At 44.2% G+C, this 27,354-nt stretch overlaps 2 protein-coding genes across 7 annotated transcripts in view; both read left to right on the top strand.

The window, feature by feature from the left end:
• The window catches only part of SEPTIN14 (septin 14), a gene marked incomplete at both ends in the record, with an annotated part of 375,063 nt that overhangs the window by 89,398 nt on the left and 258,311 nt on the right, over window positions 1-27,354 (top strand). The gene's annotated exons all lie outside the window — the stretch shown is intronic.
• Window positions 1-27,354, top strand: part of PSPH (phosphoserine phosphatase) — a 42,075-nt gene that overhangs the window by 9,384 nt on the left and 5,337 nt on the right. The window contains exons 1-5 of one of the 6 annotated variants that reach the window (XM_080830913.1): window positions 14,930-15,105; window positions 17,789-17,920; window positions 18,170-18,230; window positions 26,292-26,450; window positions 27,146-27,280. In XM_080830913.1, the coding sequence (XP_080687039.1) occupies window positions 26,311-26,450; window positions 27,146-27,280 (275 nt within the window). In that variant the 5' untranslated portion in view covers window positions 14,930-15,105; window positions 17,789-17,920; window positions 18,170-18,230; window positions 26,292-26,310. Of the gene's footprint in view, window positions 1-4,673; window positions 4,790-14,899; window positions 15,106-17,788; window positions 17,921-18,169; window positions 18,231-26,291; window positions 26,451-27,145; window positions 27,281-27,354 lie in introns of those variants that run through there. The other 5 variants (XM_080830911.1, XM_080830914.1, XM_080830910.1 and 2 more) reach the window with 5 other exon arrangements.

Raw genomic sequence — 27,354 nt, 5'->3', positions numbered from 1 at the left:
TTCCCCACCATCCTCAGTAGCTGATTTTGGTGGGATGGCATTTCAGATTCAGTTACAGTGCCAGCCAGGTGGCAGTATCTAGTGGGGCCGAGGGAAAGGCTCTCCAGGGAGCTTATATACTCTGAATCAATGTCCAATATAGGGTGCTGTTTTTCTCATAGCAGGCATTCACCAGTCTAGGAGTCAAGGGATGGAAATGGAAATGGCACCGCTAGTAACCCAGTAAAATTTTTGCTACCTATCCCTATAAACTTGCACTCTACTAGGCTACTGGTCTTAGTTCTAAAGGGAGAAATGCTTCTAATAGGAGACATAGTAATAATTCCAATGAACTGGAAATTAAGACTGTCACTTGACCACTTTGGATTCTTCATGCCCTTGAATCAACAGATTTGCCTTTTAACTTTATGAAGTTTGCTTTTGGTTTTTGTTATGTGAAAACATTGTATTTATTTATTTTTTTGTAAAAAGATTTATTTATTTATTTATTTATTTGGCAGACAGAGATCACAAGTAGGCAGACAGGCAGGCGGGGGAGGGGGCGGGGAGGCAGCCTTCCCAATGAGCAGAGAGCCTGATGCGGAGCTCGATCCCTGGACCCTGGGATCATGACCTGAGCCGAAGGCAGAGGCTTTAACCCACTGAGTCACCCAGGCGCCCCAAAACGTTTTTATTTATATGTGGTCAAACTTACTAAGGTTTTTCTAAGTTTGAGTACTCATTAAAAGTAACTCCTTTACTGCAAGAGTAAATTTATTTCTCCCTATATCACTTGTAATTTTTGCTTTATGAGTATGATATTATACAACGTAATTCCTGATACTTATACCTTTTCTCTTCATTGTGAATTGAAGCTGTAAGCAGTGTTTCTCATTTAAAGATTTTTGGCCTCTACCTCATTGTCAATTAAAATTGTTACTCCTGCTTTCCTTTATTTGCCCTTGACTAGCAGATCTTTAGTCATCCTATTTCAATCTTCTGAATTACTTTTAGGTGAGCCTCAATAATGCAGCATACAGTTCGGTTTCACTTTTAGATACAATCTGAAAATTCTTTTTTAAAGATTTATTTATTTATTTATTTATAAATACCAGGGGTAAATATGCAGTAGTGCAATTGCTTGGTCATAGGGTAGCTCTATTTTTAACTTCCTGAGGAAACTCCACACTGTTTTCCAGAATGGTTGTACCAGTTTGCATTCCCACCAAGAGCACAAGAGGGTTTCCCTTTCTCCACATCCTCACCAGCATCCGTTGTTTCCTGGGTTATTAATTTTAGCCATTCTGACTCCTGTGAGGTGGTATTTCATTGTGGTTTTGATTTGTAGTTCCTTGATGCTGAGTGATGTTGAGCATTTTTTCAAGTGTCTGGTGGCCATTTGGATGTCTTCTTTGGAGAAGTGTCTATCATGTCTTCTGCCCATTTCTTAGCTGAATTTTTTGGGTTTTGGGATATTGAGTTTGATGAGTTCTTTATAGTTTTAGATATTAACTTTTTATCTGTGATATGTCATTTGTGAATATCTTTTCCCATTCTATAGATTGTCTTTTAGTTTTGTTTGTTGTTTCCCTTGATGTGCAAAAGCTTTTTATCTTGATGGAGTCCCAATAGTTCATTTTTGCTTTTCATTCTCTTGCCTCTGGAGAGATGTCTAGCAAGAAGTTGCTGTGGCTGATGTCAAAAAGGTTGTCACCTGTGTTCTCCTCTAGGATTCTGATGGATTCCTGTCTCACATTTACATCTTTCATCCATTTTGAATTTATTTTTGTGTGTGGTGTAAGAAAGTGGTCCAGTTTCATTCTTCTGCACATGAGTGTCCAATTTTCCCAACACCATTTGTTGAAGAGACTGTCTTTTTTCCATTGAATATTTCCTGTTTTGTCAAAGATTAGTACCCATAGAGTTGAGCATCCATTTCTGGGTTCTCTCTTCTGTTTCATTGATCTCTGTGTCAAAAACAGGGCCCATACCACACTGTCTTGATTACAGCTTTGTAATACAGCTTAAAGTCTGGAAATGTGATGCTTCCAGTTTTGATTTTCTTTTTCAACGTTACTTTGGGTACAAATTTGGCTATATAAATTTTAGAATTGTTTGTTCCAGCTCTGTGAAAAATGCTGGTGGTATTTTGATACGGATTACATTGAATGTGTAGATTGCTTTGGGTAGCATAGACATTTTTAATGTTTGTTCTTCCAACCCATGTGCATGGGATGTTTTTCTATTTCTATCTTCCTCAAATTCTTTCATAAATATTCTGTGCTTTTCAGAATACAGATCCTTTATGTCTTTGGTTAGGTTTATTCCTAGATGTCTTATGGTTTCTGGTGCAATTGTAAATGGAATTGATTCGTTGATTTCTCTTTCTATTACTTCATTGTTAGTGTATAGAAATGCAACAGACTTCTGAGCATTGATTTTATATCCTGCAACTTTGCTGAATTCCTGTATCAGTTCTAGCACTTTTTTGGTGGAGTCTTTTGGGACTGGGTGAAGTCTACATTTCATGTCATCTCTGAAGAGTGGAAGTTTGACCTCTTCTTTGCCAGTTTGGATGCCTTTTATTGCTTTTTGTTGAGTAGACATCCTTATCATGCTCCTGACCTTAGGGGAAATGCTCTCAGTTTGCCCCCATTAAGGATGATATTTGCTATGGGTCTTTCATATATGGCTTTTCTGATGTTGAGGTGTATTCCCTCTATCCCTACATTGTGGGGAGTTTTTATCAAGAAAGGATGCTGTACTTTGTCAAATGACTTTTCTGCATCTATTGAGAAGATTGTATGGTTCTTATCCTTTCTCTTTTATTAATGTGGTATATCACATTGATTGATTTGTGGATGTTGAACCACCCCTGCTGCCCAGGAATAAGTCCCACTTGGTCATGTGAATAATTCTTTTAATGTACTGTTGGATCCTATTAGCTAGTATCTTGTTGAGAATTTTTGCATCCATGCAAAATGGGCGATATTGGTCTGTAATTCCCTTTATGGTGGGATCTTTGTCTGGTTTGGGGATTAAGGCTTCATAGAATGAGTTTGGAAGTTTTCCGTACATTTCTACTGGGAACAGTTTCAGAAGAATAGGTATTAATTCTTCATCAGATGTTTGGTAGAAAACTGCTGGGAAGCCATCCAGCCCTGGATGCTTGTTTTCTGGGAGATTTTTGATTACTGGTTCAATTTCTTTGCTGTCTGTTCACATTTTCTGTTTCTTCCTTTATCAGTTTTAGTAGTTTATATGTTTCTAGGAATGCACCCATTCCCCCCAGATTGCCTGATTTGTTGGCATATAATCGCTCATGATATTCTGTTAGAACTGTTTGTATTTCTTCAATGTTGGTTGTAATTTCTCCTCTTTCATTCATGATTTTTTATTTATTTAGGTCTTTTCTCTTCTTGATAAGTCTGGCTAGAGGTTTATCAGTCTTTCTAATTCTTTTATGAAACAACCAGCTCCTAATTTTATTGATCTGTTGTACTGTTTTTTTATTTCTACATCATTGATTTCTGCTCCAATCTTTATTATTTCTTTTCTCCTGCTGGGTTCAGGCTTTATTTGCTGCCCCCCCCCCCCAACTCCTTCAGGTGTAACGTTATATTGTGTGTTTGAGCTTTTTCTTGCTTCTTGAGAAAGGCTTGTATTGCTATATACTTCCCTCTTAGGACTGCCTTTGCTGCATCCCAAATGGTTTGAACTGTCATGTTTTCATTTTCATTTGTTTCCATGTATTTTTTAAAATTCTTTAATTTCCTTCTACCCATTCATTCTTTTTTTTTTTTTTTAAGATTTTATTTATTTACTTGAGAGAGTGAGAGAGACAGAGAGAGACAGAGCATGAGAAGGGAGGGTCGGAGGGAGAAGCAGGCTCCCCGCTGAGCAGGGAGCTTGATGTGGGTCTTGATCCCAGGACCCCTGGATCATGACCCGAGCCAAAGGCAGATGCTTAACCAACTGAGCCACCCGGGCACCCCCCATTTATTCTTTAGTAAGATATTCTTTAACCTCCATGTATCGTGGTCCTTCCAAATTTCTTGTGGTTGACTTCAAGTTTCATAGCATTGTGGTCTGAAAATATGCATGGTATGATCTTAACCTTTTTGTTCTGGTTGAGTCCTGATTTGTGACCTAGTATGTGATCTATTCTGGAGAATGTTCCATGTGTACTTGGGAAGAAAGTATATTTTGCTGCTTTAGGATGAAATGCTCTGAATATATCTGTTCAGTCCATCTGGTCCAGTGTGTAATTCAAAGCTCTTGTTTCAGGGCATCTGGGTAGTTCAGTTGGTTAAATGTCTGCTTTTGGCTTACGTCATGATCCCAGGGTTCTGGAATCAAGTCCCACATTGGCTCCCTGCTCAGTGGGTTATCTCCTTCTCCCTCTGCCCCTTCCCCTGCTCATGCTTTCTCTAGCTCTCTCTTGTGTGTTCTCTCTCTCAAATAAATAAAATCTTTGAAAACTTTTTTTAAAATGGAAAAAAAAACCCACCAAAAAACCCCCCAAACCCTCATTTCCTTGTTGATTTTCTGCTTAGATGAATCCAATGAATCCACATCCATTGCTGTGAGTGGGGTGTTAAATTCCCCCTACTATTATTGTATTATCATCAATGAGTTCTTTAAATTTGTTATTTTTTTCAGCTCTTTTTAAAAAGAGTTCATTTATTTGACAGAGAGAGAGAGCAGCAGAGGGAGAGGGAGAAGCAGACTCCCCACTGAGCAGGAAGCCTAATGCAGGACCTGAGTCGAAGGCAGAAGCTTAACCGACTGTGCCATGCAGGCACCTTCTGTAAGTTCATTACTAATTGATTTATATATTCGGCCACTCCCAAGTTAGGGGCATATATATTTGCAATTGTTAGATCTTATTGGATAAAGCCCTTTATTATGATATGGTGTCCTTCTTCCTCTCTTATTAGAGTCTTGGTTTAAAATCTAGTTTGTTTGATATAAGGATTGCCACCCCAGCTTTCTTTTGATGTCCGTTAGCATGATAGATGGTTCTCTACCTCCTCACTTTCAATCTGGAGGTGTCTTTGGGTATAAAATGTGTTTCTTGTAAGCAACATATTGATGTGTTCTTTTGTTTGTTTGTTTTGTTTTTTCTTTCTGATACCCAGTGTCTTTTGATTGGAGCATTTAGTCCATTTACATTCAGAGTGATTATTGAAAGATATTAACATAGTGCTATTGTATTACTTGTAAAGTTGCTGTTTCTGTAGATTGTCTGTTCCTTTCCAGTCTTTGTTATTTTTGGTCTCTCTTTCTCTCAATGGGTCCCCTTTAATATTTCTTGCAGGGCTGATTTAGTGTTCGTGGATTCCTTTAGTTTTTGTTTGTCTTGGAAACTACCTCTCTTTCTATTCTGAATGACAGCCTTGCTGGAGAAAGTATTCTTGGCTGCATATTTTTCCCATTTAGCACATTGAATATATTGGGCCTGTCCCTTCTGGCCTGCCAGGTCTCTGTGGACAGGCCTGCTGCCAGCCTTACATGCCTGCCTTTGTAGGTTAAGTATGTCTTGTCCCAGACTACTTTCAGGATTTTCACTATATTTTTGTAATTTGCAATTTTTACTATAATATGTTGAGGTTTTGACCTATTTTTGTTGTTTTTGAAGGGAGTTCTCTGTGCTTCTTGCCTTGAATGCCTGTTTTCTTCCTCAGATCAGGGAAGTTCTCAGCTATAATTTGTTCAAGTGAAACTTCTGTCCCTTTTCCCCCACTCTTCTTCTGGGACTCCTGTATTATGGATATTATTTTGCTTTACGGAATCACTAAGTTCCCTAGGTCTACCTTCATAATGTAATAGTTTTCTTTCCCTTTTCTTTTCAGCTTCATTATTTTCTGTAGTTTGATCCTGTAGATCACTGGTTCACTTGTCTGCTTCTTTCATCTTCATTTGTGTGGTCTCCAGTTGGGACTTCATCTCAGTTATAGCATTTTTACTTTTGGCCTCACTAGATTTTAGTTCTTATTTCTCTGCAGTAAGAGATTCTCTAGTGACTTCTATGCTTTTTTCAAGCCTGGCTGGTATCTTTATAATTGTTGTTTTAAATTCTAGTTTGGCTATCTTACTTATAGCCATATTGATTAAATCCCTGGCTGTAGGGGGGCCTGGGCGGCTCAGTGGGTTGAGTCTTTGCCTTGAGCTTGGGTCGTGATCTCGGAGTCCTGGGTTCGAGCCCCGCATTGGGCTATCTGTTCGGTGGGGAGCCTGCTTCCCCCTCTTTCTGCCTGCCTACTTGTAATCTCTCTCTCTGTGAAATAAATTAAAAAAAAAAAAAAATCCCTGGCTGTGAGTACTACCTCCTGTTCTTTCTTTTGTGGTGAATTTCTCTGTCTCATCATTTTGTCCAGAAAATAAAAGAAGAAAGAAAAAAAAACCAACAGCAGCAGCATCATCAACAACAGAAACAAAACAAACAAACAAACAAAAAAACTAGATCCTGGGTGTGTTTTGGTCTGCTTGTTAAAAGAAACTAGATCCCAGCCCCTGGGTGTCAGTGGGCTAAGCCTCTGCCGTCAGCTCAGGTCATGATCTCAGGGTCCTAGGATCGAGCCCCACATTGGGATCTCTGCTTAGCAGGGAGGCTGTTTCCCCCCCCCGCCTGCCTCTCTGCCTACTTGTGGTCTCTCTCTCTATGTCAAATAAATTAATAAAATCTTTAAAAAAATAAACTAGATCCCCAAATAAAGAACATATACATGTAAGCTGAAGCTTTGCAGCCCTCTGTGATCAGTGAACTTGGTGTGAATGAGTTGTTGTGCTGGTCTTTTGCGGGAGGGACCTGTTACACGGTCTCAGGTGAACTTGTCCTGTGGAAATGGGCCTCCAGTGCACAGGGAGGCAGGGCTCTGTGTAAGCAGCTCTGGAGTCCACTAGGTTGTGCTGTTTGGCTCCCTGAGGGCTTTCAGTACTGATGGGTGGGATGGACGTCTTGTTGCCCAGCTCTCCAGCTCCAGAGCTGAAAAATGTGCATCCTGGACTCTCCAGTGAGCCCTTACAGGAGAGCAATCCATCACTCTTGTCTACTGGGTTTCTGTCAGAACTCAGTGTTCACTCTGCCTGTGTCTGAGCATATTTATCTCGGGCATGCACTGAGTTCCCAAACTCTAACTTTTAGGGACTCCTGCGGTGTAGACCCAGGCTGTTCGCCCAGGGGGTGTCTCGCCACCTTTCTGCCTTTTGCTGAACCAGACCCATGAAAGTGGTCGCAGGACGGCTCAGCGGTTCGCAGTTTAGGACAACCCAGAGCAGAGAGTTGGCACCTGGACTCGCTGTTCTCGGCGGGCTTTCACGCTCCTGTGCCTGGGAACCATTCGGCACGCAGGCACCACCAATTCTTGCGAAGCTGACGATCCTCAGACCGCACCGTCACAGCCTGGATCCCACCCAGCTTCGCCACCTGAGCACCTTGAAGCCAGGCACGTCCCCCACTGCAGCCAACTTCTAAAGGTTCTACTGTTGGCTCTGGTGTTTTTAATACTTTGGGGTGGTCTCCTTAGGCAGGCTCTCTTCCTGCCACCATAGCCTTAGCTATCGCACACCGGATTCAAATCTCTGTACTTCCTACCTTCCGGATTAGTGGTGGCTTTTCTCCCAGGAGACTTGCAGAATTTGTTTTCTCAGACTTCCTACTGATTTTTCGGGTGTTCCGAATGATTTGATAACTATCTAGCTGTATTCAAGGGATGAGACAAACTTAGGGTCCCCCTACTCCTCTGCCATCTTAACTCCTCTCCTGGGGAGATCTTTAGATCCACAAGAACTCTATGGATCTCCAGACTGCGTCTCTCACGACTCCCCCATTTCATTCCTCTGGGCCTGATTCAGAGACCATTATCTCTGGCAGGGGCAAGTGCTCTTGCTTTCAAATGGCTTTTAGAAGTGAGGACCACACTGTGGTTCATCTTGATGGGATGAGTGTCCTTCAGATGCTGGAAAGATCAGGGAGGCCTTGGCCTGGAGCTATGACTCTAGGTCCAGGAAGGGGAGGAGCTAAAGGAGGATCTTGAGGACAAAGAGCTGATGCAAATTCGGCCACTGCCTCCCACCAAGGTGAGCAGGAAGCTGTTGATGGTTTCTTCAACGGTATCTTTCCTTATTTTTAAATCCAGTAGCTGTTATTTATGTACCTTTAAATACTTATTTTGTTCTCACGTTTGGTTATTTTCTTTGGGAAGTTCAGCTATGCTTTTGTTGCATCTCCCTTGCCCATTTTCTATCATTTTCTCTTTTATTCTCTTTCATTATTTTATATAGTTTGCTTAATTCTCTTTCATTATATATTGTTTGCTTTGCTCAGTTTTATCCTTTGTATTGGTAAGTGAGTTTTTCATAGTATCTAATTTATTTGTGTCCTTTTTTAGTTTTATCTTTATTTTTTTATTTTCCCCCTTCGACTTTTCCCTTAGATTTTGTTTTGTCTTTTGTCTTCCTCTTCTCATGTCATCTCTTCCCTGAACTCCTGCCTTTGTATTTTTGTTAATATCAAAACAGAATGTATAATCAGTCTTAGTTTTCATCTTTTCTGTGACTAACAGTTTTCTGGTGTGTACTTTTAGCTATAGGTAAGATTTGCTGTCCTTTTCTACCATTCTTATATAGGAATTTTGTATGAAAAGTTGCATTAATTTGTATAACAAAAAACCACAGACTGGGTGACATAAACAATACGAGTTTGTTTTCTCACTCTTCTGCAAGCTAGAAGACCAAGATCGAGGTGTCAGCATGTTTGGTTTCTTCTAAGGCTTCTCTTTGGGCTTACAGATGGCTGCTTTCTCACCGTGTCCTCCTAGAATCTTTGTTCTGGGTGCACTCACCTTTCTGGTGTCTCTCCATGCGTCCAGCTTTCCTCTTTGTTTTGAGATTCCAGTTGGACTGGATTAGGGGGCAGTCTAAGGACCTCATGTTGACCTCATCATTTCTTTGAGAGCCTTATCTCCAACTGGTTTTCACATTGTGAGGTACTAGAGGTTAGAACTTAAGCATATGAATTTTGGATTACACAGTTTTAACTCATAACAAAGATATTTGTCACTTTGTTCTTCTTTATTTTTAATCCATTTCTTTAAAAGATTTTATTTATTTGAGAGAGAGAACATGAGAGGGGGGAGGGTCAGAGGGAGAAGCAGGCTCTCCCCTGAGCTGGGAGCCTGATATGGGACCCCATCCCAGGACTCCAGGATCATGACCTGAGCCAAAGGCAGTCGCTTAACCAACTGAGCCGCCCAGGCGCCCATTTTTAATCCGTTTTTAAATGAATTGTGTTTTCTAGGAGCCATGATTTTCAGGGATCTCCTGTGAAGGAGGGGCAAGAGGGCCCAAGGTGGTTTTCCAGGCTGAACAGTGCCAAAGTTTTTAGCTGCCATGGTCACACCGCCTCATTCAATGTGGCTTCTTAGCAGCTTTTGTGCAGCCTCTCTTCCTTTGCTTCCTTGTCCTAAACCGGCCCGTACCTGCTGTCATGCCTGTGCTCTCTGGCATTGTCACTGGTCATTGCACCCAGGAAACACAGTGCCTGCATTTGAGGTGAGCTGTTTATCTACTTTCTGCGATTTATCTTGTTTGGTTTCCAAGACATTCTTTTGGATACTCTGTACCTTCTCTGTCTACTGGGTTCCTAGCAGCCTCAGTGCAACCTCACTTCTCATCGCTGTGTGTGCTCTGGTTGTTTTGAGCAACAGGTATTTTCATTTTCATGTGAACTTCTCATCCTCAGGGAATCTGCTTTCTGGTGTTTTCTGGGATCTGCTGCTGCTCCTTCCCTTAAGTCCTCCCAAGTGCCACTTCCCATGCATTGCTGCCCAGTCTCCGCTGCTGTTGGTGGCCCTTATTCAGGCCTTGGAGTCTCTAGTGGCTTTTCTTCTAGTATTGTGGAATACAGGACATTCAGGTCCCCCTCAACCAACTCTCCATTGCTTTGTAGAATTTCTAGGAGGAGAGGGAAGATTCAGTCATGAATGGCTGCACTTTTTATATTGTAATCATATTGCTTTATAATGTAAGGGTTCCTGTTTTTCTCCACTATAAGGATAGTTTTATGTTTTCCCTAATGACAAATGTAATACTTAATGCGTAACCATGTAGAAGATTCAAGTAACACAAAAGAGTATAAGGAAGAGTGAAAGTCATCGAGAGGCAGCCATTCAGCATTTTGGTAAACATTTCAAGTATCTTCCAGTTACATATAGATTTATATGAATAAGTTCATCCTGTATATATTATTTTATATTCTGCATTTTTACTCAGTAATTTGTCCAAAAGCTCTTTGTCAATAAATATAGATTTATCATCCTTTTAAATGGCTATGCTGTATTCTATTTTATAATATATATATACCGTACATACATATATATACCATATGGTATATACATAACGTAAATTGTTTAACTTATCTAATGAACACCCTGAAAGAGAAATATTTCTGCATTGATTGAGCTCTTTGGGATGGGTAACTAGAAGTTAAAAAATTGCATGCATTTATATTCACACTGCCGATAAGGGCCCATTTTCCTGCATCCTAATCAACCTTTTTCATCTTTGTGTATCTGTGAAAAAATTTGTAACTCATTATTTTTCTTTGAATTTCTTTACTAGTTTAATTAGGTTTTTTTGTTTGTTTATTGGCCTTTAGTGAATTGCATATTCATGTTCTTTGCCCATTTTTCTACTGGAATTAGTTTTTTTTTTTTAAAGATTTTATTTACTTATTTGACAGACAGAGATCACAAGCAGGCAGAGAGGCAGAGAGAGAGGAGGAAGCAGGCTCCCCGCTGAGCAGAGAGCCCTATGTGAGGCTCGATCCCAGGACCCTGAGATCACGACCCAAGCCGAAGGCAGAGGCTTAACCTACTGAGCCACCCAGGCGCCCCTGGAATTAGTTTTTTATTACTCATTTGTAGGTCTTTGTAATCTGCGCCGTTCCTTGGCCTGCCTTTGTCATATCTGTTCCTTGCTCTTCCTCTGCTCTGTTCTGTCTGACCCCTACGGAAAATACATTTCCCCTTAGGTTCCCGTGTCAGCTGGCTTCTAGCTAGATTTGGCCAAGAGAAACCCTGACGAGAGGAAATGAGAACCAGGGTGTTTCTCGCCCATGTTTCGGGTGGCAATGTGTGTGTTTCCTCTGTGGCTCCTGCTTCAGCTGGACAGGCCACTGAGCCGCCCAGATGCCCTGAGCATCTTGTGTTCTCATGGAGCACCTCTGGGTGGGGTTCTGGATGAAACCTAGTCACCAGAAAGACCAGTCCATAATTAGAAGCTTGGAAATTTCAGCCGTGCCCCCATTCTCTTGAGAAGAGAGAAGGGCTGAAAATGGAGTTACTGATCGATCATGCCTCTGAAGACTCCATAAGACCCAAAAGTGTATGGGGTTCAAAGAGCTGCCAGGTTGTATGACACCCTGAGGTGCTACACCCCAGCTTCATGGGGACTGAAGCTCCAGCACTTGAGACTCTCCCAGACTTCACCCTATGTGTATCTCTTCGTTTGGTTGTCCGTCTCTATGCTGTAGTAAGCTGGTAAATGTGTTTCTGAGTTCTGAAAAAGTACATGATCCAGCAAATCAATCAGACCTAAGGAGGGGGTCGCTGGAACCTCTAATCTAGAGCAAGTCGGTCGGAAACACAGATGATAACTGGTATCTGAAATGTGTGTTCGGATGGCGGCAGTCTTGTGGGATTGAGCCCTTAACCTGTGGGATATTATGTTTGAGAAGATAGTGTCAGAATTGAGTTAAATTATAGGATAATAGGATACACAGCTGGTGAAACTTCCACATTTCATGACCAGAAGTAAATTGTTTTGTGTAAGTAGTAAAAGTCAACATAGGAGGAAAGAATTGGGTTTTGCTTCCTACATGGGGAGGAAAAAAACCCGAGTTTTTCTCTTTTTAATTACGTACACATAATGTATTTATTTTATAGCTGGAAATTTGTACCTTTTGGCCACCTTCATGTAGTTCATGCTCCCTGCTCCTAAAGCATTTAGTTTTAATTGATTCACAAACCATTACAAAACTAATAAATATTTTTAAACTAATCTCAACCAATATGAAACCAAATAAATTAGAAAGGTAAATTCTTCATTCCTTTTACTCCCCAGGATTAATTGCTCACCAGAATTACTACTGACATGCACAGTGTTTTCTTCTTTCAGAAATGGGAATCGACCAATATATATTGTTCTGCAGTCTGCCTCATTCACAGGACGTATCATGGACATATGTGCATGGTGTGACTTATTTTGAATGTCAGTGTTTACATTAAGTTGTATTTTTCTTTAACTATATTCTTTTAAAACATGGTATTTCAATGTATTGGTACTTAATGTATTGATATACAAATATCACATGTATCATAAAATATTTTATATATATGCACACAGATATAAAAGTATATATACTCACTGCCATTAAAGAAATCTATAATTTCTTCCCGGTCTCATTTTCTTTCCTGTTTCCAGAAATAACTACCATCCTGGATCTTATGTTGTAAGTTCTTTATGATATTAAATGATACTCTCTTTTTTACATTTCTGGTCAATGACTGTTTATATGTATACAGTATCATGAACATTCTTAGATGTGACTCCTGCTACGCATGTGCAAGAATTTCATCTGAGAGCATTCCAGAGGTGGGATTGCTGGGTCATGGGAAATGTGCATGTTCAGTGTTACTGAACGATATCATGTTGTTTTCTGGAGTGATTGTTCCAACTTACTCTATTTTAGAAGGCTATTTTATTAGCGTTAAATTATTTTTAAAAAGTACATGATTCTAGGGTGCCTGGGTGGCTCAGTTGGTTAGGCCACTGCCTTCTACTCAGGTCACGATCCTGGAGTCCTGGCATCAAGTCCTGCATTGGGCTCCCTGCTTGATGGGGAGTCTGCCTCTCCCTCTGACCCTCCCCCATCTCTTACTCTCTCATTCTCTCTCAAATAAATAAATGAAATCTTAAAAAAAAAAAGTACATGACCCTAACACAGTTAATCATCAGTGAATATGTTAGTTTGTAAAAATGTGACATATAGGAAACCTTTCAGGAACACTACTAGTATTACCTGTATTACTTTTTACTAACCAATTACGATTAAAGCTGTGCAAATAATACCGCATTGCATTTGGCTTACATGTGCTATTTAACATTGTTCCTGAAGAACATCAATGAAGCATATTATAATCTCCTTGTATAGTTAGGACTTGTTAGGCAAGATTACTTTGTGGTTCTTTCATGTATCTGTGACCACCCATTAGCTTCCTCTGGACATTTTTTTTTTCAGTGTGGTTTGTGTTGTAGAACACTGCTACCTCATGACCCAAGTGTTAGTACAGATGTGACTATGAGGTAGGTACAGAGACCATGAGTAGCTGACAGATTTTATTCAGTGCAAATATTTTATTTGAAATCTGTTTCATATTAAGCATCTATGAAATATGAATAATAGCAGGAATTAATTATACTTTTCCATATTATTGTACTTGGGTTTCTTTCCCCCTAGAAATACTCATTTACCGTCTATGCTTATATACAAATATTTAGTGTTTAACATCTTTTATTATACTGATTTCTAAATTACTACAAAATGTAAACAGGTTCTTAACTAGATTGCTATTTTAGACCCCCTTATTTTACCCTCCCCCATCAGTGGTATCATTTTTTACCTCATATTTCAGAACATCAAAACTCCACTTCTCCATTCTTCAAATCCGAACCCTCTTTGACACATCTGGGAGAAATTAAATCAGATGTGCCCCAAACCTGCAACCATTTTTTTTTTAAGATTTTTATTTATTTATTTGACAGATAGAGATCACAAGTAGGCAGAGAGAGAGAGGGGAGGAAGCAGGCTCCCCGCTGAGCAGAGAGTCCTATGCGGGGCTCGATCCCAGGACCCTGAGATCATGACCTGAGCTGAAGGCAGAGGCTTAACCCGCTGAGCCACCCAGGTACCCCCTTGCAACCATTTTCTTGCTGAACTTCAAGGGCACGCCTGGCTAAAGAGCAGCAGCGCTCTTGTTTCCGGATAGAGCTGTGTTTTGAGAGGTTCTGTAGCAAAGGGCAGGGATGTGGTGACCGAGTGTCCTGCTCCAGCAATTGCGTCCCCTCTCCCTGAGTGACCACTTGTAGGGAACCTGACCTGTTAGCGCCTGAGGTTTAGGGCGGCACCTCACTGTCCTGCTCAGCCAGCTGACCCAAAGGTAAATGTTTGGAGGTGCCCACCCCTTATTTATTATAGTCAACTTAAAAGTAGCTCGGCAAGTGACACCTAGAAGAAAATAAGATGACAAGAAAGAAGAAAAGGAAAAGGATCAGACTCATTTTGTCACTCATAGCTTTCTGCATTTTAGTCGCGAATATAAGTAGTTTTGCTTTTGATACTGTATATATATATATTTTTAAAGATTTTATTTATTTGACAGGGATCACAAGTAGGCAGAGAGAGAGAGAGGAGGAAGCAGGCTCCTCGCTGAGCAGAGAGCCCGATGCGGGGCTCGATCCCAGGACCCTGAGACCATGACCCGAGCTGAAGGCAGAGGCTTAACCCACTGAGCCACCCAGGCGACCCTATACTGTATATATTTTTAACTGATGGTTGATACATAATATGAATAGAAGTAGTTACTGAAATTCCCTTGGAGACCTACATTCCTAGAACAGGTCAAACGTGAATTCAAAAAAGATCCCTAGGAGCTTCCGTTAATTGCAAAAAAGGTCCCTAAGGAGCCCAGAAGGCCCTGGCTTTCTCTTACCCTCATTCCTAGTGGGGCGGGCGGGGAGCGCTTCGGCCCCTCCCACGTGAAGAGGAGGGGGGCGGGCTCAGAGAAGCCCCGCCCAGGGGCGGGGCCGGGAGGTGGCGAGGCTCCGGGTCCGCGGCGGAGGGGGCGGGCTCAGGGAAGCCCCGCCCAGGGGCGGGGCCAAGCGCTCTGCCCAGCCCCGCCGCGCACGGCGCGGCTGTGCGGTCGGCCGCTGGGAAAACCGCCCGGAGGCCGCCGCGCTGCCGGCTCACCTCACGCGGCTGCGCAGGCCGCCCCCTCGGAGCTCCGCGGCTGCAGGTCGGGGCGCGCCCGCGGCTGCCTGCAGTCGGAGGGGCAGCAGCCCCGGGTGAGTCTGGGCGCGTGCCGGGCGCTCCGGTGCCGACTTCAGGTCCCCGAGCCGGGCCTTGTCCGTGGCCGGCGGCGTTCGCGGTCGCGGCAGGGGAAGCGCTCGTGGGGTTTCCAGGCTTTCGCTTCCCGGTGTACGCCTGAGTAGTCCCCCGTCCTCCCCGGCCGCCGGTTCCCGAGCCGCGTGAATGAATGACGCAATCCTGCCCCGGGACTCGCCGGGGCGAGGCGGGGGTCGGCGCGCGTCCGGCCGGGCTGGGGTGTCCGGGGAGCCCCTGCCCGCCCCGCTGCTGCCGGCGAGCGCCGCGAGTCAGGGACTGGGCCCGCTTCGTCAGGGGAGCTTCGCGGTGTCCACGGGCGCCGCGCGGAGTTGCTCGTCCGGTGTTGGACCGACCGGGGCGGGCGTGAGGGTCCGGGGAGGAGATGACAAAATCCAGGACGTCTGAATGCTGGTGCGTGCTCGGTGCGGTCTCGCTGCCCTCGCTGTCACGTGGGTGAGCTCGAGCCGTCGGGACGGGCGAAGTTTTCAGACAGCTGGATGCTTGCCAGCAACTTCTCTAAAGCTGGTGTTGCCGTGAGGTGTAACTTGACGCAACAGTACGCACCCATTTGGGTGAATTTCGAGATTATCTACGCACTTACAATCGCCGCACGACGTCATACTTCCCTCTCCCCTGAAGAGTTCCCAAGGTCGCCCCGCCCCCGAGCCCAATGACCTGATTTTTGTCTTTGTAGCGTTTGTGTCCTATAAACGGAGTCGTGCTCTCTGCAGTCTTTCGTGTCCGGCTTCCTTCCGTATCTCGTTTTCGGTACTTATTTTGGCGTGTGGTGCGAATTCCTCCCTTTTGGTCGCTGAGTACTGTTCCGGCGCAGGGATGTCCCGCCGTTTGTTGGCCATTTATGTGCTGATGGACATTCTGGTTTGGGGCTGTCACAAAGACAGTGCTCTTGGGTTTCTCTTGGATAAACCTGTTTAACGGTATCAGAAGCCACTAAAATGTTTTCCAGAATGGTCGCGCCGTCTTCTATCGCGGTTCTGCGGTTCCCTGTCCTCACCAATACTTGGTGTGGTCGGTCTTTTTCATCTTAGTCATTCTTCTTTTCAGTTTATTTTCGTATCTTGTTTTCTGGAATGTCTATCCCAGTCTTTTGCTCATATTTTAATAAGTTGTGTTATTACTGACTTGTAAGAGTTCTTTACTCTGGATACAAGTTCTTTGTCAAATACGTGTATGATAAGTATTTTCTCCTGTTCTGTGGCTTGTCTTTTCTTTTTCTTTTTTCTTTTTTTCCATTATGGTATCTTTTGTTGTTTTGTTTGTGTGTGTGTTTTAGAGAGGTGGGGAGGGGCAGAGGCAGAGGGGGAGAAAGAGAGAGTCTTAAGGAGGCTCTGTGCCCAGTGTGGAGCCTGATGTGGGGCTTGATCTCACCACCCTGAGTCATGGTTCTGAGCTGAGATCAAGAGTCAGATGCTTAACTGACTGCACCACCCACGTGCCCCATCATGGTATCTTTTGAAGAGCAAGTGCAAGTTTTTAATCTTGAGGAAGTCCATTCTATCATGCTTTCCTTTTATTGTTCATGCTTTGTTTAAGAAAGTTTTGCCTACCTCAAAGCTGTTGTTCTAGCTGTCTATTGCTGTATAACACGTTACCCCAAACTTAGCAGCTTTAAAACAAACATTCATTTTTTCACAGTTTCTGTGGGTTAAAAATCTGGGAGCAGCTTAGTTGGGTGGTTCTGGTTTAGGGTCTTTCAAGAGGTCACGTTGGCCAAGGCCGGTTTATTTGAATGCTTTATTGGAGATCTGCTGCCTCGCTCATTAACATCGTGGGCAGGATTCAGTTCCTTGAGGGTTGTTGGATCAAGGCCCCAGTTCTTTTCTGGCTGTTTCCAGGGGGCCCCTTCCAGTTCTGCCACATGGGCCTCACCATAGGGCAGCTACCAACATGGCAACTGCCTTTCCTTAGAGCAGGGAGGGAGGCTGGGCCAAGATGGAAGCCACATTCCTTTTCTTTGCTTTTGAGACCAACTCAAAAATTGGATGAGAGAAAGGTTACGCAAGGTCTGTATTTTGAACCCTCTGAATTATTTATTCCCATTATGGTTTCCCTCTTTAGGCTCTTTGCATTTTCTTACCTCATCTTCCTAACTATTTCTTTAATCTTTTTTCTTCTGGGTTTTGGTACTTTTATCTACTTCTACTTACAGTTTTAATTATGAGGATATTAATTCAAAATTGTTGGCTGTGTTCCCTCGATATTGGGCAATGGAACTCTTCGGTGACTGTTCTTGGCGTGTTGGCCACCGTGTCTACTCCTTTTGAAGACAGCAGGATCTGTTTTGCAGAGTCTGGGATATACCTGAGTCAGCGCTCTGTCGGCGTTTTGTTCTCTCAGTGGATCCTTTCCCCCTTCCCTCTCGTTGGCATTCTGCTAATTGGGTTAGGTGATTTCCTGTCAGACCTGAAGCTTTTGCAGAATCAAAGCCAGAGAAAATAATGTGTTTACTCCTCTGCAGTGTGGAAAGGAGGCAGAAGTCAAGTGTTTCGCAAGGGAAGCAGTCTTAGGGAACTTTGCATCTGACCCTTCTTCGTACCAGTCCTACTGGCGGGGAGAGGGAAGCTAGACAGTTTCTTTCTTCTCTTGTGTCTGGACCTTGATGTTCGTTTCCTCTCCTTCTAGGCTCTCATCTTGCAGAACTCTCAAGGTCTCTTGTAAAGAGATTTGTAGTCAGAGCTTTATGCTGCATTTTTATTCGGGGAAGAAGCAGGGAGAGAAGAGCGTTATTTCCCAGGAATCCCGCACTGGAGAAACGTGAGTCTGGTTTGTCCTTTGTTGCTGTCATTTATCATTACCAGTTTCCTCCTCACCTGAATAAAACTGTCTGCTGTCTTGTATGTGGGATCCATAAAATCTCAGGTTCTCCAGAACAGCTATATTTTTTTTGAGTCATAAAATACACTATAAGTGCATTGACTGGGAACCCTAGGCCTAGTTACCAGAGGCTCCTTGACTCTCCTCTGACCCAAAAGCTTCTCAGGCTGCATTTGTGCCTTGTTGCAGTGCCCGGAGGACCTGAAGCGGACTCACCGCTCCCCCGCAAGGTGACATCCAGCTAAGCCTGGTAAGGTTTATTCTCTTGGACGTGCTTGATCTCCACAATCTCTGTACCAGCGTTTGTTCTTACACAGGTGAAGGTAAGAGGTCGTTCCTGACAAAGAGTAAGCTGCTGAAGCGGTTTTGGACGCCTCTCACGAAGTACAGAGATGAAGGAGTTCAAAGAGATTCTGGGTGAAGGGGTTTTTCCCTCTTATCTAAAATCAGACCCCTAAGCCTGGCCCTGAGGGAAAACTTGCTTTTGTACTTTTGGAGCTGGGGTGGAGAAGGGGTCGTCGGCAGAGGCTTCCTCACCACTCGGCCCTTTCTTTCCCCCAGGCAGACCAGCTGGGCGCCGGGCGGGTGGGGGACCTGTTCCGACCCGCGGAAGGGAGGGGCTCGGCGGTCGGACTGGGCCTGGGAGCTGCCATGTCAAAGCACATACCCTCCCACCAGGACTTCTTCCGCCTCCTGTCCTGTCCCCCTCCCAGGGCCACATGTGAGGGATCCAGAGTCCGTTCTCTAGCGAGGAGTTTTGTGTGTGTGTGTGTGAAATTCTAAGGTTCGCAATTTACTTGGAAGCACCTGAACTTACCAGATTTTCCCCCCTTGTAGACATGAGAATTTTGACTGAATTATGAGTGGCTCCTGGTGGAGAGCTGAGAAAAAAGGCAACCGGCAGTGAACAAGGAGGCAGGGCATTTCCCGGTGTGGGCTGGGAAGGGCGAGGGGTGGCTCAGGCCGGTTGTTCTGAGTGTGAGCAGGGAGCTGAAACCTGTGTAACCCTGGGGTGGAGGGCATATCCCCTGACATGAGCATTTTGTGGGCAAAGTTAAGGTTCTGTAATCCAGCTCTGTCTCCTAGGGAGGGTGTGGAGAAAGATTCCGCCTTCCCAGAAAATTCAGTGCCACTTTTGTCTCAAACATCGTATTTTCTCTGCCTTTGGTACCACCCTAGTGCACCCTGGGAGGTGTCGGCCATTCTGAGTCAGAAGTCAGGACTCGTGTTCATCTGGGGATATGGAAGTCAGCCCTCACTTTACTTGAGGAAATGTGTGTTTCCTTCCATATTTGAGGCTGATGGTCTGGTTGAAGCTATTTGTTTTGTCTGTGGTTGGGGAGAAGCTCAAGCCACTGGCTTTTCAGCCATGAACAATAATGACTGGTGTGGTCATCTCAGTGAGACTGACCGCCTCTTGGCGATGATGCCCGGTCTGTACTTCCCAGGCCTGAGGCTGGGCGCAGGGGGCAGTGTGGACTGGCTTCGGGGTTAGGAGTTTTGAGGCTTCAGGAGCCTGTCAGTCCTTCTCAGGAGTCTTGCCCGTTCTTAGTTCTGTTGTGTTGCCTCATGCACAGCCTTCAGCCTGTCCCATTTATTTCATTTTAGCTCTCCTTAGGTTTTTTTTAGCTCTTCTTTTAGCTCCTGGCTTTCCCTCCATTTACATATGACTCGTTCTCCATGCTCGGGGGTTGCATTGCGCTAAGCACTGCTTCTCCGCTGACAGACAGTCTGTGCTCTTTTGCTGGGGTAGCTGTCTTGCCATGTGATGTGAAGTGCGTTGATTCCCTCTGGACCAGCGCCACATGGGTGGTTCCTGAGCCACAGAGAGTGGGATGCGAGGCTCCTTGGTATTCCCTGGCTTGGTGGAAATTTGACAATTTATGAAACTTGTTTCTATCCACTGGTCTCCCAAAGAATGTGCAGACTTTCTTCTTTCACTGTTAATGAATCATCACCCATCGCATTGTCCAGCTAGCAGAACTTTGGTCTGAATTTTTTTTTTTTTTAAGATTTCAGTTATTTGAGAGAGAGGACAACTGGGGAGAGGGATAGAAAGAGAGGGAGAGCAGAGGAGAGCCCAAAACGGGGCTCAGTCCCAGGACCCTGGCATCATGACCTGAACCAAAGACAGACGCTTAACCGACTGCGCCACCCAGGCGCCCTGGTCTGAATTCTTCATGGCAATCTTTGACATTTCCTCAGTCCAGATAGGTTCCTATCCAATGTTTAACCTTGTTTAGTTCTGCTTAATTTATCTGCCTCTCAGTTTATCCACATCTTAATTTATGCACCACCTTTTATGTTGTCTGTATGCATTTGAGATCCGAATTTTAGTTTTTTAGCCATCGCTTAGGAGCTGTGTGACCTGGGTCATTTAACTTCCTTATTCCTCTGGTCATTAATCTGTGAAATGGACACATTAATATCGTTCCTACAGAAAGGCATGGGGCCAGACCTAAATGATGGCTATGAGGTTTCTTCCAACTTAAGAATGTATGATGTCAATTCTGTTTCATTGGTGATAGTCATCATTGCTGGTTAAGGATTTTAATTTTAAGCTAATAGCACTCTAAGTTGGAATAGTTTTGTTGAGAATAATAATCTCAGTTCTAAGTTCTCAATAACTTCTTAGATTCAACTCTATTTAATTTATGAAACATTTACTTTATACCTACTGGGTCCTGGAAACAAAGATGAAAGATATTTCACTCAAGGAGAGGAATGGGAGTGATTAATTAATTTTCTGAAGGAGTAGGAAGGAGATAATGTAGTATAAGGCAGGTTGTTTAATAGTCATCTTGAAGAATAAATAGGAATTTGCCCACTGAGTATGAGGGATTAGGTGATTTCAGGTAGAGGGAATAGCATTTGCAAAGGCATAGAGGTTTGGGGCACCTGGGTGGCTCAGTGGGTTAAGCCTCTGCCTTTGGCTCAGGTCGTGATCTCAGGGTCTTGGGATCGAGCCCCGCATCGGGCTCTCTGCTCAGCGGGGAGCCTGCTTCCCCTTCTCTCTCTGCCTGTTTCTCTGCCTACTTGTGATCTCTGTCTGTCAAATAAATAAATAAAATCTTAAAAAAAAAAAGGCATAGAGGTTTAAAAAACCATGACATATTTAAGGAACAAGACATCTTCTGTATATCTTGAACATAAGTTGTGTGTGTGTGTGTGTGTGTTTGTGTGTGTGTGTGTGTGTGTTGTCTTGGGGGAGAAGAGCAACAGGTGATAGGTTGGTGAAATAGAGAGGATCCAAATCATGGAGGGCATAAATTAATTGAATAACAGAGATGTCATGTTAATTGATAAGCTAATGATGGGGAATGGATTAGCAAGGGCATAATTAGGTCTAATATGAATAAGATCTTAACTTGATTTGATTCTAGAATCCTCAGAAGCCAAACCTGAATCCAGGCAGGTACAGTAGTATATTTAAAATTGAAACGTAATGGCCATGTTAAAAAGAAACGCCTTTACCTTTTAGAAATATATACTGAAATATCTTGGATGAAATGATATCATTTGCTTTGAAATCGTGAGAGAATGTGGAAGTGTTTAGATGTGAAATTGTGATTTATTTATAATAAGAAATATATTTGATCATCTCTGGCACAAAGCTCTTCAAACTCTTGGAATTTCCTATGATGAGAGTGATAAAGGTGTTTCTTGTTCCAACAGAACCAACCTTGGTGACTTAGTCCTACCACTCTCACCCCTGGGGTGCAGAGAGGGACTAGTGATCTAGCTCAGTCACCAGTAGCCAGTGATTTAATCCGTCATGCTTTGTAATGACTAAAACCCCAAAGGATCGTGTTTGGAGAGCTTCGGGGTTGTGTTCGTGAGCACATGGCTTGCACATGGAGAATGACATACTCAGAGAGAGTATGGAAGCTCTGTGCTTCTTCCCACATAACTTGTCCTGTCCTATACATCTCTTCCATCTGAGTTCTACCCTTTTATAATACACCAGTGATCTAGTAAATAAAACATTTCTCTGAGTTCTATGAGCCGCTCTAGCTAATTAGTTAAACCCAAGGGGGAGGTTGTTGGAGCCAGTTGGTCTGAAGCACAGGTGACAACCTGGACTGAGGTGTTGTGTGTGTGTGTGTGTGTGTGTGCAGGGAGGGAGGGCTCAGTCTTGTGGAACTGAACCCCTAACCTATGGAATCTCATGCTATCTGGGTGGATAGTGTCAGAACTGAGCTGAATTATAGGGGGCCCCATGCTAGTGTCTAAGAATTGCTCAGATGTGTGGGAATCCCCCCTTGTTGGAAGAGGTACGGAATGCTTTCTGGGGCCATTGATGAAGCACGATTTGCTATGATTGTTGAAGCAGGTTGATGTATATGTGGAATTCATGTATTCATTCTCTTTTGTATGTATTTGAAATTCTCTACAATAAAATTAAAAAAATAGTTGTGGGTATGTAATTCACAACTATATCATTTCATTTATTCATTCAACCTTCAGAAATTATTTGAGCATCTCCTCAGAAGAGGCTCAAAATGAGTGTTTCGAAAAATTTTGGATCTTAGTATAAAGAGCTTACAGTCCAGGAGTAGAGGTGACATACATATAAATAGGTTTAAGATAAGTAAGAATATTGTGAGTTTTATATATTGAAAACAGGTCTACCCAAAGTACTGCGGAAGTTCTAGGGAGAAATTTCTTCCAGCCCCAGGGAGTCAGGAAAGACTTTATAGTGAAGATGGCATTCAAGCTTTATTCATTCACTTAATTCAACAAATATTATTAAGCTGTACTATATGCTGGGTACCGTTCTCAGTCATATGAATAGTGAACAAAGCTGATAAAGATCCTATGCTTGTGAAATTTGCATCCTAATGAGGACAGATAGACAATACATAATAAACATAATGAGCCTATTTTATCATATGTTAGAAAATGATAGATGTTACAGAAAAAAGAAAAAGCATAGTGAGGAATATTAGTAAGGTTGGGTTAAGGATAAGGAGGGAGAGGTTGCAGTCATAAACAGGGCGGTCAAGGTTGGCTCATGGAAAAAGGTGATTCTTGGGAAAACTTGTTTTTTAAAATTTCATTTTTTAAAATTGACGTATGACTGACACACAGTGTTGTTTGGGCAAACTCTTGATAAGGGATTGGCGACTTGGGTATCCAAGTAAAGAGCATTCCCACCGAGACAGAGCTGGAGCAGAGGCCCTGAGTGGGGGGCCTGTTCAGTGCATTTCCGGAGCAGCGGCTGGAGGACCAGTGTGGTTGAGCAAGGGGGAGATGAGTAGGAAATGAGGTCAGAGATTTGATGGGGAGGGCATGGTGGTGGTGGTGGTGGTGGTGGTGGTGGTGGTGGTGGTATTATCCGTGTAGGGGGCAGACCCTATTCGTAATTGTAAGAACTTTGGCTTTTACTCTTAATAAAAGGAGGAGCTATTGAAGGATTTTGAGCTAGAAGTGTGATAGGATTAGGCTTTTGCTTACAATGATTACTTTGGCTATTACGTTGAGAACAAAAACCAGGGTGGGAGACCTTTTATGTAGTTCTTGGTACAGTCTTGGCAAGAAACATTGGTAACTCAGGCTAGAACTATAGCAGTGCATAGGGTGAGAAGTGGTCAGATTTTGGTTAGAGTTTAAAGATTTATTTATTTATTTGACGGAGAGAGAGATTACAAGCAGGCAGAGAGGCAGGCAGAGAGGGGGAAGCAGGTTCCCCGCTGAGCAGGGAGCCCGATGCGGGGCTCGATCCCAGGACCCTGAGACCATGACCTGAGCCGAAGGCAGAGGCTTAACCCACTGAGCGACCCAGGAGCCCCTTGATTTTGGTTAGACTTCAAAGATAGAGCCAACATATTTTCCTGAATGATTGGATGTGAATTTTGGACATGGGCCATGAAGGGAGAGAACGGGTTTTTATTTTTTAAGAAAATCACTGGACTAGAATCTTGGGGGTAAATGGGATCCTCAAGGTTGCCATTTACTTTTAGGTAAATGCGAGAATGGCAGTTTTGGTGGGACGAGAAGACCAGGAGTTCAGTTTTAGGCTTGCGTTTGGGGTGTTTCCCAGACATGTGAGTCAGGTCAGGTAGGTGGTTGGAGTTGAGAGTTTGGGAGAGAGGAGTGGGCTCCAGGTACACATCTGGGAGTTCCTATCCCAGAGACGACATTTCAAGCCATGAGCCCGGATGAATTCCATCGAGGGAGTGAATATGGTTGGAGAAGACCAGGGGTGGACTGTGGTCATTGCAACATTAAGAGAATGGAAGAGAAGCAACCTGCAAAGGAGCTCAGTCTGTTTAACGGAAACTTCATTCACATTGAGGCTGATGTTAGTTTAGAGTTTAATACTCCGTTATCTTACTGGGTTCACGGACTGTCTTCTCTTTCCCCCTTGTCAGTGGGTCTCCAGTGAAACTTCAGTTTCCCATTAAGAGCCCTCTTTTATAAGGGTTCCAAACAGGGGTCTGCAGTTTTTCTGACAGGCCAGATGGTAAATATTTTACGCTTTGCAGGCCTCACGGTGTCTGCTGCAGCGGCCCACCTGCTGTGCTGTGCGAGAGCAGCTGTGGACGCGTAAGCGAGTGAACGTGGCTGTGTTCTTCTGAAACTTTAATTATGGACACTGAATGTGAAACCCATGCAGTTTCTGTGTGTCGCAAAGTTTTATTCTATTGGTTTTTTTTTCAATTATTTAAAACATAGACGTGCCTGGGGCTGGGGCTCAGTGGGTGAAGTGTCCCGCTCTTCATCGCAGCTCAGGTCTTGATCTCGGGGTTGTGAATTCAAGCCCTGTGTTGGGCTCCGTGCTGGTGTGGAGACTACTTGAAAAACAATACAAAAACCCCAAAACCAAAACAACTTGGTCTTACTTTACAGACTGTACAAAAACAGGCTGATTTGGCCTACCGGCTATAGTTTTCCTCCCCCTGGCGTAAAAGCGTTAAAAATGTAAAATGTGGGGCACCTGGGTGGCTCAGAGGGTTAAGCCTCTGCCTTTGGCTCAGGTCATGATCCCAGGGTCCTGGGATCGAGCCCCACATCGGGCTCTCTGCTCAGCAGGGAGCCTGCTTCCCCCTCTCTCTGCCTGCCTCTCTGACTACTTGTGATCTCTGTCAAATAAATAAATAAAATATTTTTTTTTTTAAAGTAAAACATTTCTTCCCCCAGGTCAGCTTTGCCTTGGACCCTTCTGCCAGGTCTGCAGCTCCTTGGGGTTTGTTTTCAGCAGTGTCTGTTCTAAATACAGATTATTTGCATCATCTGTGTGGCCTCATACGGGGCATATTTGATGAGAGACGGGTCTGGGGAGCCTTTAGGATCCCATTTATCCTCAAGATTCTAGTCCAGTGATTTTCTTAAAAAATAAAAACCCACGACATCCCTTTCAAACCTGTCCTCCATCGCTGTGCAGCTCTGTGGTCTCTCAGTCTCTTCCTGTGAGTCTCGACCTCCTTTTCCTTTTCCTTCCCAGGCTCCCGATCTGCTCCTGCGAGATCTGTCCTCAGCCCCCCTCTTTCCCCCTCTCTCTGCTCTCTGGTGACTTCCGTCAGGCCATACCCCCTGTGTGACTGACTGACAAATGTGCTGTTCAGCTCTGACCTCTCTTCCATGGCAAAAAGCCTTTCAGGATTTTCCACTACCTAGATGTTAAAATCCAAACCCGTCAGCCTGGCCCAGAGCCCCCCCTTGGTGCGCTGCCTGGCAGCTGGACTCCAGTGGGCAGTTTCCAGAATGTCATCCATCATTCTTATTCCTTGCCTTGGGCTCTGCTCTTTTCTCTGCTGTCATTATCCTCTCTTCTGGCCTCCACCTCCCTGCCCCCTACTCCCAGCACCCACCAAACTGGGGCCCCGCCCTTGGAGAACCCACTCGGGCCCCTTACCCTTCAAGATTTGGGTTGAGTTTCTGTCCCCCTGGAAGCCCTGTCTCATGGGCAAGCTCAGTCACCTTCTCTGTGTGCCTGTAGTATCTTTAGTATCTTGGGCACATTTCCACGTCAGCGCTTGCCTTTCTGCAGTCATGGTCAGGTCAAAAATAGTCGAATATTGGTTGAACGTGATATATATTTGTAAGTTGGTGCCTTCACCAGACTGAGTTCCTGGGAGCAGAGTTTGGCCCTGCTCATCTTTGTATTCCAAGAGCCTGACGTTTAGATGGTGCTTACTTTGTGTTAACAACAACAACAACAACAACAACAACGAATGAGCCCGTGAGTCCACGTTTATGTGGAATATGCTGACTTTGATACGGATCAGAGTACATTGGCATTAGTAGGCCCAGTTGGATCTTTCTGCGGTGATGCGTGTTTAAAGACGTCTGTCTTTTTCTGTTGTAGGAGGAGGATTCTTCCGAGGATGGTCTCCCATTCAGAGTTGAGGAAACTCTTCTGTTGCGCAGATGCAGTGTGCTTTGACGTCGACAGCACGGTCATCAGAGAAGAAGGGATTGATGAGCTAGCCAAATTCTGTGGTGTTGAGGCTGCTGTGTCAGAAATGTAGGAATATTATTCACTTTAGGAGGTGATAAAGGATTGCAAGAGAGAGGGACTTTGGGCGACATGCAGGTCCACGGCCGTAATTCCCCGGGTTCTAGTCCCTGACAGCAAACCCGTCACTCAGAGCTGAATTCGCTAGTGTGCCTCACCCAGGCATCCATCTATACAGACTCTATGGCAGAAGAAAATAGTTGCCTCTAAATAAACATGAGTGACAGGCTCTTACCCAGTGAGGGAAACGACGACCATAACTAACCAGAGAAGATGATGGGGGGCGGGGGCGGGGATCCGCGGGGATCCCCGGTCGTCCAGCGCTTTGTGTCGTGGCTGACTGTGTGGCCTTAGTGGCCTGCTAGAAAGCGAGTTTGGGTTCAGAGTCTCTTAGTCTATGTGCCGGTGAGACCCTTCCCTCCCTCCTGCCCTCCCCATTGCTGCGGGCAGTCACCAGGTCACGGACATTTCATGTTCAGCTGCATTTGACGTGAGATGTGACCACAAAATATTAATGTGATTCTCAAGCAGACTTCGGTAAGTTTATTCCCATGGCCTCGCTGCCGTGGCACTGTAGCAGGTTGTGTGGTGGGGCTCTAGGCAGCACCTTCCTCGTGGGTGGACACTGGAGGAGCTAGGGAGGTAAGATGCGGACTTTGGGGACATCTGACTTGCCTCGTCTGATTGTTGGGTCTTCCTCCTAGGACACGGCGAGCCATGGGTGGGGCAGTGCCTTTCAAGGCTGCGCTCACAGAGCGTTTAGCTCTGATCCAGCCCTCTAGGGAACAGGTGCAAAGGCTCCTAGCTGAGCAGCCCCCACACCTGACCCCGGGCATAAGGTAAGAGGAACCCTGGTCTGGGTACTGTCCCTCCGTCAGCACCTGCGTTTTGGGGCCTGTCCTCTTGGGAGCAT

Source organism: Martes martes, assembly GCF_963455335.1.
Source record: "Martes martes genome assembly, chromosome: 18".
Classification (NCBI taxonomy): Eukaryota; Metazoa; Chordata; class Mammalia; order Carnivora; family Mustelidae; genus Martes; species Martes martes.
This window is presented reverse-complemented; position numbering and strand designations above follow the sequence as displayed.